Genomic DNA, 14,867 nt, shown 5'->3' on the forward strand with positions numbered 1-14,867 from the left:
ACACACTGCCTACAATTTGTCAGGCAGGAGAGAAAGAGGTTTTGAAAAAAGTTATTATACGTTTCATGTTTGCTTATGCTTCATAATGATGGCTTTTAAATAACAAAATAACGGGGGGATTTTGTTGTGAAGAATTTATAGGAAATGAAACCGTTCCACCATTTTACAGCCACCTCTACCATTCAGGCTCGGCGGCTTCTAAATAGCAAAACGAGAAGTTGCAATGTAAGAGGAGGGCTGTATGTAGTAATATCCTACTTATTCGTAAATTCGGGGAAGGTTTATGAAACTAAAAATAAAGTTATAACAGCGGTTGCCTTTTCCAGGCAACGGCAGGGCACAGAGCTCCAGACAGCTGCGGATATAACAGGAGGCAGCACCGGAACAAAAACTGCGGCACATCACCGATAGTATGAAAAAAAAAAAAAGAGTTGTTGAGAACAGGCAGGAAATGTTTATCACATTTTTAGAGGATGAGACGGACTTGTTAATAAGATCCCCGGAGATTCTGCTGGTGTGCCCTCCATCACCAACATCGATAGCAGAGACAGACCAAAAGATCAATAACAACCTTTAAAAGGGGTGATAGAATCCAAAACCGATTTTACCTTGTCATAGTTGAATAACGACAGTTTGGTGGGTAACCAGGACATACATAGAACCTCAAAATCCCATTGGCATCCCTTTCCTCTGCAAATCTCACAATTTGAAACTGCCTCTGAAAACGGGAAAATCTCAACGAACCACCGAGTTGACGTCAACTCACTCGGTGGCTCCTCCTTATTTGGCTCTAGTCTCTACCTTTGTCACGCCCCAACATTTACATAGGCTACACCACTGATCTGAGATCAGGTAGTCTTCTGAATAGGTCGCGCAGATCTCAGAAATTGTATACATTGTTCATCTGCTATTTTATCACTAAATTCACTTCTGAGACTTTTTTATATGAGAAATCCACTATGTAGAGTGGAAATATGGGCTGTTTTACGAAAATTGATGGCTAATTGCAAATTTTGTCTGACTGTGTGTTGGAGGTCAGCGGCCGGTGCTGCCTGCGTTGCTGCCTCACCGCCCGGCCTGCTTTCCTTCACAGACCCCGGCCTGCTGTGAGGTAGATGGAGCTCCGTCACGGCTGGCAGTCCACGGTGCTCCATACCCGCGCAAAGTCACCGTTTTTGGGTTACTGGACTACCAAACGCCGCTGCCCTGACAGACCTCCAGGGCCTGCAGCTCGCTGTTCTCCCTCCCCTCTTCCTGCTAAATGGCCGCTCTGTGTGAGTGAGAGTGCGGTCAGCGAGCTTGTTACGACCGCAATCTCTTACCACAGGTTCCAGTTAATCTTATAATGGATATGTGTGTTGAGTTATTTAAACAAACAATCAGGAAAATAAACGCCTCTTGTCCGCGAGTCTCATTGATAGAGCCCGCGGCTGGATGGAGCTCTATCAATGAGAGCTAGCTAGCCTCCTCCTAGACCTCTGAAATTCACAAAAATGCATTAAATTGAAATCAGACAAAAGTGTTAGCTAAGCTTTGTAAGACCTTAGGGTAGCTGTGATATACATGCCGTGACGAAATTCAAACTGTAAATATACTATAGTTATGCCGGCAGCTGGCCAGCTCCACGGAGCCCCGGTAGTCCAGTAACCCAGAAACGGTGACTTTGTCCTGGGTATGGAGTAGGGCTGCACAATTAATCAAATTTTAATCACGATCACGATTTTGGCTTCCCACCCATCAAATTCACGTGATCGAGCGATATTTAAAATGCTTCATTCCGTTCATAGAACGCTCTGTATCAAAGTTTTTTTTTTTTTTTTCCCCAAGCTCCGTAAACCACTCTCTGATCACGTGCCTCCATGAGCCAATCAGAGTTGTTCCCTGCACCGCGCAGCTTAGTTTAGTTTAGATGTCACAGACATGACACCAAGACAGTTACAGAGGACAGAGTAACGTAAGGAAAATTCCACAACAGATAGCAGTCAGTCATAAGTCGTCACAAGGTTTACCAGTTTACCAGTAAACGCAACATTTTGTCCCGTCTGTGTTGTTTTTCAGACAACAGCAGCGACTACCAGTGCTAGTTTGAGTCTTTTAGCTCATAGCTTTAGCAGCAGACTGTTGTACGTCCCGCTGTTGATATCCTCTATAGTGAAATACAGTCACACTACACCGTTTAGCTGTCAGCATTTTAGCCGTGTTTAATCCAGTTACTACTGTAGCTAATGGTAGACTAACGTTAGCTGCTGTGTAATGTGTTATTAGTGTTCAACATATAATAACATTTGTTTTGGTTAAAATCAACAAATAATCGTGATAATTAATTGTGATCAATATATTGATCAAAATAATCGTGATTATCATTTTGGCCATAATCGTGCAGCCCTAGTATGGAGCCCAGGCTTTCTCGTCAGACTGTGCAGAGCTTCTGGAGTCGGTCACGTCTTACCAAATTTGCAATTAGCCATCAATTTTCGTAAAGCGGCCCATATTTGAGCTTTATATATATATATAAATTTCTCGCATAAAAAAGTCTCAGAAGTGAATTTAATAAGGAAATAGCAGACAAACAATGTATAACTTTGCAATGTCTGAAATCTGAGACCTGCTGTCTCGTCTCCAATGTATGTGTATGTGGTTTGCTCAAACCAATCGGCGCGCAGCTCATCTAAATATTCATGAGCATACCATATTTGGAAGAAAAGCTCTTGTTACAAATAGGGCCATATTCACAGGGTAGTTAAGGGCCCATAAAATAGCATTTGGACAATTTTCAGCCCAACCAATGTTACATACTCTATTAGGAGACCTTAAGGAACAGTGTGAAATACCCTATATAATCATTCTATCACCTCTTTAACAGTGGCACCTGTGAGGAGAGTGTTGACTCTACCAGCTGATGACTCCATTTCAATTCATCCATGCATGTGTACACAGCAAGACAAACAGCATGTCACATTGCTGGACATAAATGCTTATACATGTACACATAATAAACCCTTTGAGAAATGAATTAAACAGTTATGGACAAAGTCTAATGTTTCAAACCTGCTATTGACTTCTCTACTAGCTGGGACAGATGGCCCTGCTGAATTCTCGGCTGGAGGGCTCTGTGGCAGAGGGAAAGAGGGCTTGTCCTCCTCTGGCACCTCAGTGGCCACCACTTCCACAGTTTCCACTGGCTGGATCGGTGTTTCTGATGGTAACAAATACATAAAAGAATCAGTTAGTCAGTAAGAAACAACTAAGCATTACATCTCTCCACAGCATTTATGAGCATTGCAGCCTATTCATTGCTAATTATGACTGTAAATTCAGCATGCAATTTCTGAAAGGTACAAGCTGTCATAGGGCAGGTTGATTCCATTCTAGTCAGTTTCCTCCAGGCCAAAAATAGTGAGAAGGGTAGTAAAATATGGGGACGATATGTTAAAGCACTGATTACAGTAAACCCACTGGAAACATCAAGCTCTTGCACAGAAGGGCATTAACAAAGGAGACAGGGGGGAAAAAACAAGAATCACAGATGCCAAAATGTTTTAAGAAATGGGGTTTAATATTAATGGGAAATATTATGCCTGAAATACAACTAAACTCAATCATTAACTCAATATTATGAGTGCTTTTGATCTAAATTACAAAAAAAGGCTCAATTCCCTGTGCTAATCATACAAAACAACTCCCAAAAGTATCTCTCACTGAGACTTTGGGCCATGCTGAATTTTTATTAACTTTTCATTGAAATGTAATTAGGTTAATACTGTAATGATTCATTGTCATCCAATGGAATTACACAAGGAGATATTCAAGCTCATTACCTCCAAATAACTGAATGCACCTGTGGAAAACTTCTTACAGTCTTGCGATATGAGTGAGTCACCTTTGTTTTTATATTAATTAACAATAACCTTGTTATTCTGATAAGAACTTAATATGTCACTATGAAACCTAAGTATTGACTCTTTAAAAGCACATACAGATATACTGCTTGATCTCAGCTGCAAACACATCACTTTTGGGACAAAACTGTATAGAAATTGTAGACTTAATTTTGGCGTCTGGAGGCAGAGAGAGCCACTGAGGGAACCATTGGAGTTTTAGTGAACATTGGAGTAGACTGAAAAGGCAAAACTTAAGTGCAAGTCGTTTTTTGTTTTTTTTTTCAAAACAAATAACACAGGGAATCATATTGTTACAATGTTTTAAAACTCCTAATAATTGGCTATTGTTTGTGTAACATAAACCACAGCTAATAAAAGTAAAGCTAGCCACTGGCAGAATATCTCCAGCACAGTAACAGGGCATCACTGAGATGTATGAGAATGGGAGGCATGGGCACGTGATGTGATGTACACACATAAAAAAGCACATAAATGGGTCTGGAGAGACTGATGGGATTTTAAAAAGCTTTTAGAGGGCATTAGCCTAGGGCTCTTTCCCACTGCACCTCAATGCCAATCTCGGAGCAGGAGGAGAGATGGAAGCAGTAAGGGGAGGAAGAAAAAAAAAATACACACCCACTGCAGCTTCACAGCTCAAGCTAAACCCTTTCAATTATAGCCCTGGAGTAGAAGTATGGGGTGCCAAGAAAAAGCTCTCATCCATCCTTCTCCAGGAGAGGGAGACTTTTCTTCTACCTTTACTAAAATACCCTATCGGAGCACACTCTGCAGGAGGCTGCCTTGATGTGCAAGTTCAAGTCTTATATCACTACCAACGTAACCGACGTTTGCATAATGGATCAAAAAAGGGGATTGCAAAGTCTCACCTGTGTCCTGAGGGCCTATGGACTCTGTTATCTCAGTCCCATCCATGCTGTCCTCCTCATCCACAACAACCCTTCCTCTGGTGCGACCCCTAGGGTGAGGAAGAGACACAAACAAATAACCAGAGGCAGTATAAAAAAAACAAGAACAAGACATGAAAAAGTGCCTGGGTTTGTGTCAGGAGGGGGGTGGCGGTGCGGTCATGAATTAGTTAAATATAGTCACAGCTGTCAGTGATTTTTAATGGAGGCACTCAATGTGCTGGGCAAGGCGGAAGAGTGGTAGTGGGGGGTGTACAATACAGACTGGTAGTATGTCAGGTTTAAAGATGGAGGTTTAAAGATGGAGGTAGGCCAATCTGGATAACGCTGCTAAAGAGTCAGGTTAAGAGATTGGGTATTAAAATAAAAAAGGCACCAGGCATTAAATGACTATGCCTATGTAGGGTGACATGGTTATAATGAATCAAAATGTACTGTTGCTCATACACCACAATTGTGTGTGTTCATCTTCAGAGCAGCATGGAACAAATACCTTTATCATTTACAGTCCCTGGAGGGATGGCGACTCATTAGGGTCTAACTAAACATTCTCCCGTTGAAATTCAAATCAGAGAACAGACATGACTTATTAAATTATAATAGCTACGTAATTTAAGACAGAACAAACAATTATCTAATCATGAATGTGCACAAATCGAGTCTGTGTGAGATTAAAAACTACAAGTTATAGACTAGCTGTGGCACAATTTTTTTCTCTGAAGACAAAATTTATTGCAATCAAAGAAAGATTTTCATCAAACCCCAACATAATACTTAAAAATCATTGTTGTTGTTCTATTGAGTTTTTAAGGCAAAAAAAAAAAAAACTACTCAAGATGCTGCTCTTTACTAGCCTGGATGCCAGCCGAACTTAGCCCTGCCCACAACACTTGAGGTCGGGAAGTTCGGTCTGGACTTGATCCGTCCAACTATGCTTGAACCAGAGCTGTCCGGACCAATCAAATTGTCAGGGCGGGCTTTATACGATGATGTTGACAGATGATCAACAGTAACGTAATCAACCACGTCACCAAAGAGCGCTTGGATTGAATTCATTTACAGCAAAGATGGCTGCCATCGCATCTGTTATAGAAGATATCGACAGCGCATTCATTTTAAAAGAGGAACAGAGAACCGCGATCACGTATACACATTGCCACACCCGTCCGCACGACATGGAAACTGTCGCCTCTGCCTTTGCTCTGTCGAAGCCTGCCTTTGACTTGCAGCTTCTGTGACATCCGTCTCCGTTGCTCTGATTGGTTGTAGGTCTATCCAATTGAGTGCAGAGGCATTTTATTTCCTGGTTCGGTTGAAACACGCCCCATAATCACAGCCCAATGGAGCAGTATCAGACTCATATTCTGACTAGAATCTGAGTATGATGACGTCAAGCTAGCGGTTTACATGACTAGGTAATGTTACTGCTCTATACAAATGACACTGGTAATAAGTACTTGATTGTGTTAAAAAAAGTGAAGACTCTGCCATGAAAAGATTGACCTCCATGACTCAAGTAGTGACGTCCTAAGCTCCCATGTGTATACAGTATTGGGCTTGATCACTGCTTGTGTTTTTTATCATTCAATTGGAATTGATTATTGAAACCAAATACAATTGTATATTACTTTAGGTGTGTGTGTATTTTTTTCAAAGCATTACGTGTTTCATGCCTGGCATGTGCGAAACATAATTTTCAAACCTTATCAGCACTGACCGAAATGTGTAGCACCAAAAGTTTTGCCAATTTAGACTATTTTATTGAAGCAAAAGTCTTGATACTCTACTTTCATTTGAGAACTTGGCTTTTGGTTTCATCTGCAAAAATAAATATCTCTGTTTTTATTTATTTACTTAACTCATGTTTTTTGTTTTGCAACCTAGGGAGTATCAATCAAACGTTTATTCATTTTAAGAATGGCTTTGATCTCTTTTTGCTAATTATCGTATTGTCATATTGTTAAATGATAAAAAGGGTTATGTTGGAGAAAAAAAAAATCATATTTTTTAAAAAAGGTTTCCAAAACAATTGCTGTGTTTAACAAAACCCGAGTCCTACTCATATTTGAACACTTATGTGATGAACCTGGTGCAATACTGACCTTTTGCATAATGTTTTAGGTTTGTCCATCTGCGCCCTGTCTAAACACTACATTGTATTCCTAACACACAGTGTAACAGTAGGTTAACCACAGCGCAGTCAGAGGAAACAAACTAACTTCTAAATTAGGTATTGTGTTGCTGCAGATGTTCCCGGTCTCCAAAAAAATCTGCGTTTGGAACAGATCATTGCATAAAATCACCACCATGATCATTTAAATTTCAAATTTCATGGAAAATGAGAATCATGCAAAAATGATCATTCCCTTCAATATAGTGAATCATATCGCAATTACAATATCTGTCAATATAATTGCAATTACATATTTTCCTCATAGTGCAGCCCTGGTTGAAAACTGTACTCAAACTTAAGCATTTGTTCATTCTGAGGACCAATAGAAGCTGCCCGAATCCTGTCCAATGCTATCGGTCACAACAGCTACATACTGACACTCCTTTCTATAGGACACAATGCTAAAAAAAATGTTTTTAAACTATCGAGGAAAGCATTAAACCTAATTACATATTTGAATTCAGTTGTCAAACATATTGTGCTGTAGTAAATTGGATTGCACTGTCCAAGAAGCACTGGTTCAGAACTGTGTATTGGCAAATACTCATTATTAAAAAAGGACTTGGACTGAGATCCAAGGCAAAACAACTTGATTAGGATATCCCTTCTCATGTGTCTACCTCCTGTTGAGTGACCCAAAAATATCTCATTACTGCTTCTGTTCAAGATTTTCTCTCATGTGTCATGGTAAATGTAATCTTAGCCTTTTTCTTACTTCCCCATGTCATCTCTTAAAAGACGTCATCACAATTTTAAAACATGAAATTTCAAATTTAGCCATTATAATTAAAGTGCAACCCTTCCCATATCTTACTGAATGTGCAACGTCAGCAAATCAGACTGACATGTCTACATTTCCAACCATATGCCTGTGTGCTGCCAGCTCATACAGATGCACACACACACCAGCACATACCTGCCTTTTACATACAGTACGGAAAGATCTGCCAGTGTCAGCATCCTCCAATGGAAGCTCTGTTAAACTAATCTTGGAAGCGGCGTGTGGAGGGAATAATTGTCATGGATACAAATGAAATAGCAACATCAATTGTTAGCATGCTAAGTGGGGAGAGAAACGCAGGCCAAATGAGAGCAGCATGTCTCATGGGTACTCAGGAGGATACAGGGGGTTGGAAGTGAGGGGAGGAGATGGAGGGATGGGGGGTGGGGTAATTTTCGGTGCCACTGGAGAGAGAAATCACAAATGGCTAGATGCCAAATCAACCCCTCCCTCTAAATGACTTCCATGTCAAGATAAGAAACAACCCTAAAACGCAAGAATGACAGAAGAGGTCTCTAGCAAACTTTGGCTAAAAACTGATTAAGTCAAACTTAAATATCTTAATAAGGTTATAACTAACCTAACTAACAAAGAGCTATACGGCACACAGAAGTTACTGGGGCAAAGATGGGCTGTCGCTGTAGTTTCGGATCTGTGCATAGCAAAATCTGAACTTATATGACTCTCAAGAGGAACAAGATTTTTCAAATAATAATAATAATAATAATAATAATAATTCATGAATGACTATATGTGATAGTAAAAAAATAAAGCTTGAAAAACAACTGCAACAACTTAGTTATGTGTAGCATCTGCACTGACAAACCAACAAATCAAAAATGACAACTGATCAATATGCAGTTACTTTATAATATATAACTATAATATACAATTAGGCATAAGCCGGTATAAGACTCTGACGGTATGATAACCTTCAGCAAAAATATTACAGTTTCACGGTATTGCAAATACAGCTTTGAAATGTATTATTTTTAAATGTCTGGGTAAAAAAACAGCAACTTCTTTTCCATTAAACACAATGGATTTAATTTTTTTTTAAACAGTGCACTGGCAGGGAGAGGGATTTCTAAACTGCACTTTCTGTCCTTGACGACTCACAAAAAACAGCTCATACCTCAGAAACAGTATGACGAAAATGTTTTAGTGGTTTTGAAACCGTGATTTTTTTCAAACCGCAGTATATCTTGAAACCGGTAACCGGCCCAGCCTATACATAATACATAACTTTATAATAAATCTTTGATGCAATTTATCAATTTGCTAAACATATTGTAGATCTAGACAGACAAGACTGTAATTATACATTTCCGAAACTATACTTCACCTGATCAGCAAGACACAAGAGGACAGAGATATACTGTATAAAGCTGCAGACAGCTATGCACCAGGATCAAGATAACCGTGTTTACACCAGCAGCAGAGCAACAAACCATTTACATCTTTCTGTCATATATCATGCTCATGTTTTGAGTACCACACCTTCTGTCTCACAGGCTTTTTCTTTACATGCTAACAGCAAACACTTTTACTGCCTATAGCTAATGACATTTAAGTGGGTTTTGATTCCAGAAGGCAAATCCTAATGCAGAAATTAGCTGTGTGTGTGACATTTTCATCTATGACCACAATCTGATGTTTTACACACAAAGTAGTTGGTGGTGGTGACGTCTTTACATAGACTGCAACTTAACATTCAACTGTAATTATACAACTACGCTAGAGGGATCAAATTACAGCACTGAGACAGCCAGTTATTTCACTCACAAACGCTCCAGACTAACATTCAACCCCATACCCTGCACAACTTATCCCCCCCACAGTCCCACCACAGGGAGAAAGAGAAGGGGGAAAAAAAAGAAAAGGTGAAAATAATGCTGTGGTAAGTAGTTCCAGCTAGCAGCATGCTGCCTGGAAAACCTGAAAAGGATCATGCTGTTCTGAAATGGACTGACTAGCAGATGGAGCGTGGGCAAATCTAGTAAATTCCAACTACCATGTCTACAAGAGCGCTTTCTGACACATCCTCCTTTGTCACAAGCAAATTGGCTTTTATCACTTAACATTGGTAATTTTAATATTTATACACGCACTGCTTTTATACATTAGAAGAGGAAGCCTGTTGGTCTGAACACAAGATTGTGCTGTGAGGATAATTCACAGCTCCGTGATGTTGTTTCACTCTCAAGTGTATGCAACTGAGCATTGTGTCAATCAATCAATCAATCAATCAATCAATTTGTATTTGTCACTTATCATCCGATTACAGTTGGCACAGTTTGGTTTCTACACTGCCAAACAGGTAGTTTTAAGCCAAGAGGACCAGCCACCCATTAGTCCATTGTTTTTATGAACAGATGAGATAAGAAATTAGGTAGCATTGAAATGGCTGAAAGGCAGTACAACCTGAGGTCTATCCACAAAGCTCTGATCATTGTTGAGAGTTGGTGGAGGGGAACATTTTATGGTATATGAACTCACTGGAGGTGGAGTGGATGTAATTAAATAAAATCTTAGATGGGATAACGGTGGTATTAATAGTAAGCAATATACCTCTCTGCAACCTTAACAAAAACCTGTTTTTACACAAGCAACTAAGATTTTAATTTTGACCATGGCAACACAGACCATTACAACAATATAAATAACTAAGAGTTAAGAGCAAAAAAAGACAAAACATTTTTTTTTTGCTGATGGTTTGTTCTTAACCAGTTCATCAACATGAAGCAATTTAAGTGTGTACCAGGTCATCCTTCCACTGTGGCATTAACGCATTGTCTGGATGCTGGCAGATTAAACGATCCATTGGGAGCAGAGTATTAAGACTGATTGAGAGGACAGACTAAGGAGAGAGTTAAGAACCTTGCAGGCATTATATTACAGAGCAGCTCTAAGCTGCATTATATGTTACTACAGAAGTCACAAAGAAGCCAGGCACGTTGTAACATGCCTCATAAGACATTTCTAAGTGGCCTTACCCTAAATCAAGCTTTTAGTCCATTTAACCCATGGTTAGTCTAGTTTTACCTATTAGAGTTAATTAGTAACATAGCGCCAAGCAAGTATTGTTGCTATGGGTACCCACAGTTCAATATTCCATACGTTGTAAGCTGATTTAGAATGGCGAATGAAAGACTGACCAGAACCATGTTTGATACTGTATATAATTTTAAGGAACACTAGTGTCTTTTCTCATTATGGGTTATGTACCAGGTTCAGTGGATTTTTATGCCTGATTTATGGTTCTGCGTTGAATCTACGCCGTTGGTAAGTATACGTAGATACGAACCCTACATTGTACCCTACACCGTAACCTGACGTGCACCTCCCCAGAAATGTAACTTCACGTTGTGACCGCAACAACTGCGATTGGTCTGCTTGGCCATGGCATGGTAGCGTCACATTTCTTCTTACTCATTTCTGGGTTCTCCAACAACATGAGTGGAGGAGAGGGTTAACTTTCTGTGCTACAGCTTTCCAACCATGGTCAGGGAGCACAGGGGAGACACTTTGTTTCTCCATCGCCACCACCGGAGTCGGTACTAGTTCCAGAGCTAATCCCCATCACTCGCTCTCCCACACTCTCCCCACGCACACACACACAGCGGCTCTGCTATTCTCTTAAAGAGATACGCTAGATCGACGCAGACACACCAGGGTACAAGTAGAAATCCTCACAACGACGTAGACCACTTACGTAGGCTACAGCGTAGACTCTGCGTTGAGTCTACATACTACTATAAATCAGCCTTTAGGAGGAAATAACTTTCAAGTGTTATTCCAAAAGGGTGTCTTTATTGATGACTCCATATATGAATGGGCCATCTTAGTGTGTCAAGATGCACCACTGACTTCTCCTATATCAATAACAACTAGGCCTGCACGATTAATCGTTATAAAATCGCGATCTCGATTCACCCTGTTCACGATTTAATTTTTAAATAACTTAGATTTTTTTTTTGTTGATTTAAAAAAAAAAATGTAATTTTTTTTTTTTTTAAATGACTGATTCTCATTTAAGTTTACGAGCCCACTGCATCACAAACACTACTACTTTCTTCTGTGAGTTTTAAACATAGACTGTATAAAAAAAGGTTTTAAAGCGCTCCTAAGTGCTGCAATGCTCTCCCTTCTCTTCATTGAAGCCTCTATGTTTACAGGCTTGTGGTGATGGGCTATAGGTGCCAAAGAAAATCTATGTTTGGTACTGCCAATTTGTTTTGTTTTGTCATGGTTCATGTGTGCAATACACATTACACTTTGTGAGAAAAAAATCGTGGCAGAGAATCGCGATATCAATTCTAAGCTAAAACAATCGTGATTCATATTTTCCCCGAATCGTGCAGGCCTAACAACAACCATAAATGTGGGTATAAAGTGTAACCAGGCACCTGGCCGCAGGACCATTACTGAAAAAGGTCTATATTATATCAGCAGCACCACCAAGTTGCATCTTTTTCAAGGAATGAGTAAATTCCCTATGGCATGAAAATAAAAAAGATTAATTTGAATGGCCAAATATAAAAACCTACTTCTTTCTGTTCTTAGACGTGGATGAAGGTGGCGCTTGGGGTAGGATTGCAGCAGCATCCTTGCGCGGCCTGCCACGTGGTCGCTTGTCTGCGTGGGCAGGACTTCCTGTGGATGCGGTCCCTACACTGCTGGAGGGCGGTGAGGGTCCCTGGTCAGAGGGTTCCACAGTCTTATCCTCTGATGACATTCTGAAAAAAAGTAAAAAAAAAAAAAAAGATGGGATCATGATGTGTTACATACATATGCTTAGAAAATTAACTCAACTTTTTCAACAGAGAATAGACAGATGCATTCACTTAATGCTTAACTTCTGCTGTTTTCTAACAGTTTACAGACTTTCAAGAAGTGTAAAGTGGATAGGAAAAAAAGATGACATGTCATGGGAAGCATTCTGCATCACCCCACATCAAGTGGCTCCAGGTTTTCTATTTGCTGCAACCCAACCACTGAAAGAAAACCCACTACAAACAGCTCAATGTTAATAATGGTGAATGCTAGGGGTGTAAATCAAAACTTTTATCATGGTGCGATATTATATTGGGGTCTTTAGACAATGATACAATATTGTATTGTATTGTTGCTGATATCAAAAACTCTGCCATGATAAGATTTTGATTTGATTCAATTCAGGTGCGAGCGATCGATATAAGACAATATCACGTGCCCATTAAACACAATCAGTTACATTTATATCAACTCACCAAAAGCCACTCAAATAGGATTTGACAATTGTATTACTGAGCTCTTCCAGATATTCAAACAAAAAACAATCCTTTTTAATAAAAAGAATGAAATAAAGTATGAATTAAAAAAATAAAGCGCATCTTAACGATGAAACTGAAGAAAAAAAAAAAAGATTAAAAACAATTCACTGAAAAAAGAGTGACATGACAGTAAACTGAATATCTTTAACTTGTGGACAAAACAAGACAATTGAGGATGTCATCTTGGGCTTTGGAAAACACTGATCTACATTTTTCACCGTTTTCGGACATTTAATAGACCAAACAACTAATCAATTAATCTAGAAAATAATTGACAGATTGACAATGAAAATAATCGTTAGTTGCAGCCCTAAATGCCAACATACATGAACAGCTGTGAACAAATTTGTCCGAAACCGATGCATTCAAGTTAACTCTGATAAAGGCCCTTTCACACTAGAGATGTCACAAGACCGGGTACAAAATTCTGAAAAACGTGGCGGTACTTGTTTTTCTACGGTACCATAGGTATCGGGGGATGCAATTCTTCCGGACCTGACGGGGGCAGTATACGCATAAGTGTTCTAGTCTGTCCCACTAATTTCCCACCTCAGGATCTAGTAACATTCCAGGGAAAGTGCTGGTATGGCTGTGGTGTGAATGCAAGCAGGAATATTGCAGGGATAAGCACTCTTTGGCTGTCCCTTCCCCCATCCATTCTGGCTATGACAAGTGTAAAAAGGCACAAGGCGGAAATGTTCCTGAATGCGGTTGTGTGAATAGTGAAAATCACTAGCAGTGCCTGAAATGTTATCGCAGTAATGAACGGGAACTATGTGTGAGAGGCTTTATTTAGTCTATGTTCTTAACACAACGCTGTCAATCTTGGAGACCCAGCTTTTTAAATAAGTTATTAGCAAGCATGTAAGGAGCCTAGCTAGTAAGGATAGCTATAGGCTAACGTTATAATACAGCTCATATACGGTATTATAATATATTTTAAAAAGTATGGACGTGCCTCCTTACGTGCGCCATTCAAACTACCGGCAGGGCAGTCACAGGCCCATTGCTCTCACAAGGCAAGGAAGTAGAATATATTTTTAACTAAAGAGAAAAGGAGTTGCTCAAAGCTGCACTTTTTTTCTAAAAGATAGATACATAAATAATTATGCCTATTTAATAAAGTGAGACGTATCTGTATGTATGCGTGCGTGTCCATGTTTGGGGGCGCGGTTGGTGGGAAGGTAACCTGCATGTCACACGCAGACGCCACATGCAGAACGCTTTACAACAGTGGGGGGTGTTACCGCCTTTCACCATTTTCCTGCTTCCAACGTTAGCGACATCATTGCTAGATAGACTAAACTAACTTTTCTTCACTTGCTGGAGCGCGAATGGATAGCTAAAAGGAACATCGCGACTGTTGTGTGGAATAAGGTTGGCGAAAAACAGGCCCTACGCTTTTCAGTGACCTATTATTTCGCTAAGGGGAAACTCAATAAAAAGCCATTTGCCAACACTATATAGTATTAAGTTGCTGTGAGCTGTAGCCTACATTCACCACTTCTAAACAGTGGCAGAATATAACGTAATCGGAGATTATTCCTTCACAGCGCTGTGCAATGCGAGAAATTCTCAGACCTGAACCGGGCTGACACATCAGACTCACCCTGGGGCGGGTTAATTAAGTCTACTGCTAACTTACAACACTAATTAACATTACCGTCGCCAAAATACCCCCGCGAATCAAATCCCCTACTTCACCGTTAACCGTCAAGCCACTAAACCTGTATGGAAATTAACACCTTTGCTGGTTAACGATCATACGACACGAGACAACAACATCTCTCT

The 14,867-nt window shown here is 39.9% G+C and overlaps 1 protein-coding gene across 10 annotated transcripts in view; it reads right to left on the reverse strand.

Moving 5' to 3' along the window:
- The window catches only part of kmt2cb (lysine (K)-specific methyltransferase 2Cb), a 70,878-nt gene that overhangs the window by 50,440 nt on the left and 5,571 nt on the right, over window positions 1-14,867 (reverse strand). For 8 of the 10 annotated variants that reach the window (XM_036005643.1, XM_031294235.2, XM_031294236.2 and 5 more), the window contains exons 2-4: window positions 12,312-12,500; window positions 4,769-4,857; window positions 3,049-3,196 (exon numbers count right to left, since the gene is read on the reverse strand). In XM_036005643.1, the coding sequence (XP_035861536.1) occupies window positions 3,049-3,196; window positions 4,769-4,857; window positions 12,312-12,499 (425 nt within the window). In that variant the 5' untranslated portion in view covers window position 12,500. Of the gene's footprint in view, window positions 1-3,048; window positions 3,197-4,768; window positions 4,858-12,311; window positions 12,501-14,867 lie in introns of those variants that run through there. The other 2 variants (XM_036005641.1, XM_036005642.1) reach the window with 1 other exon arrangement.

This window comes from Sander lucioperca, chromosome 9, assembly GCF_008315115.2.
Source record: "Sander lucioperca isolate FBNREF2018 chromosome 9, SLUC_FBN_1.2, whole genome shotgun sequence".
NCBI classification, from domain to species: Eukaryota; Metazoa; Chordata; class Actinopteri; order Perciformes; family Percidae; genus Sander; species Sander lucioperca.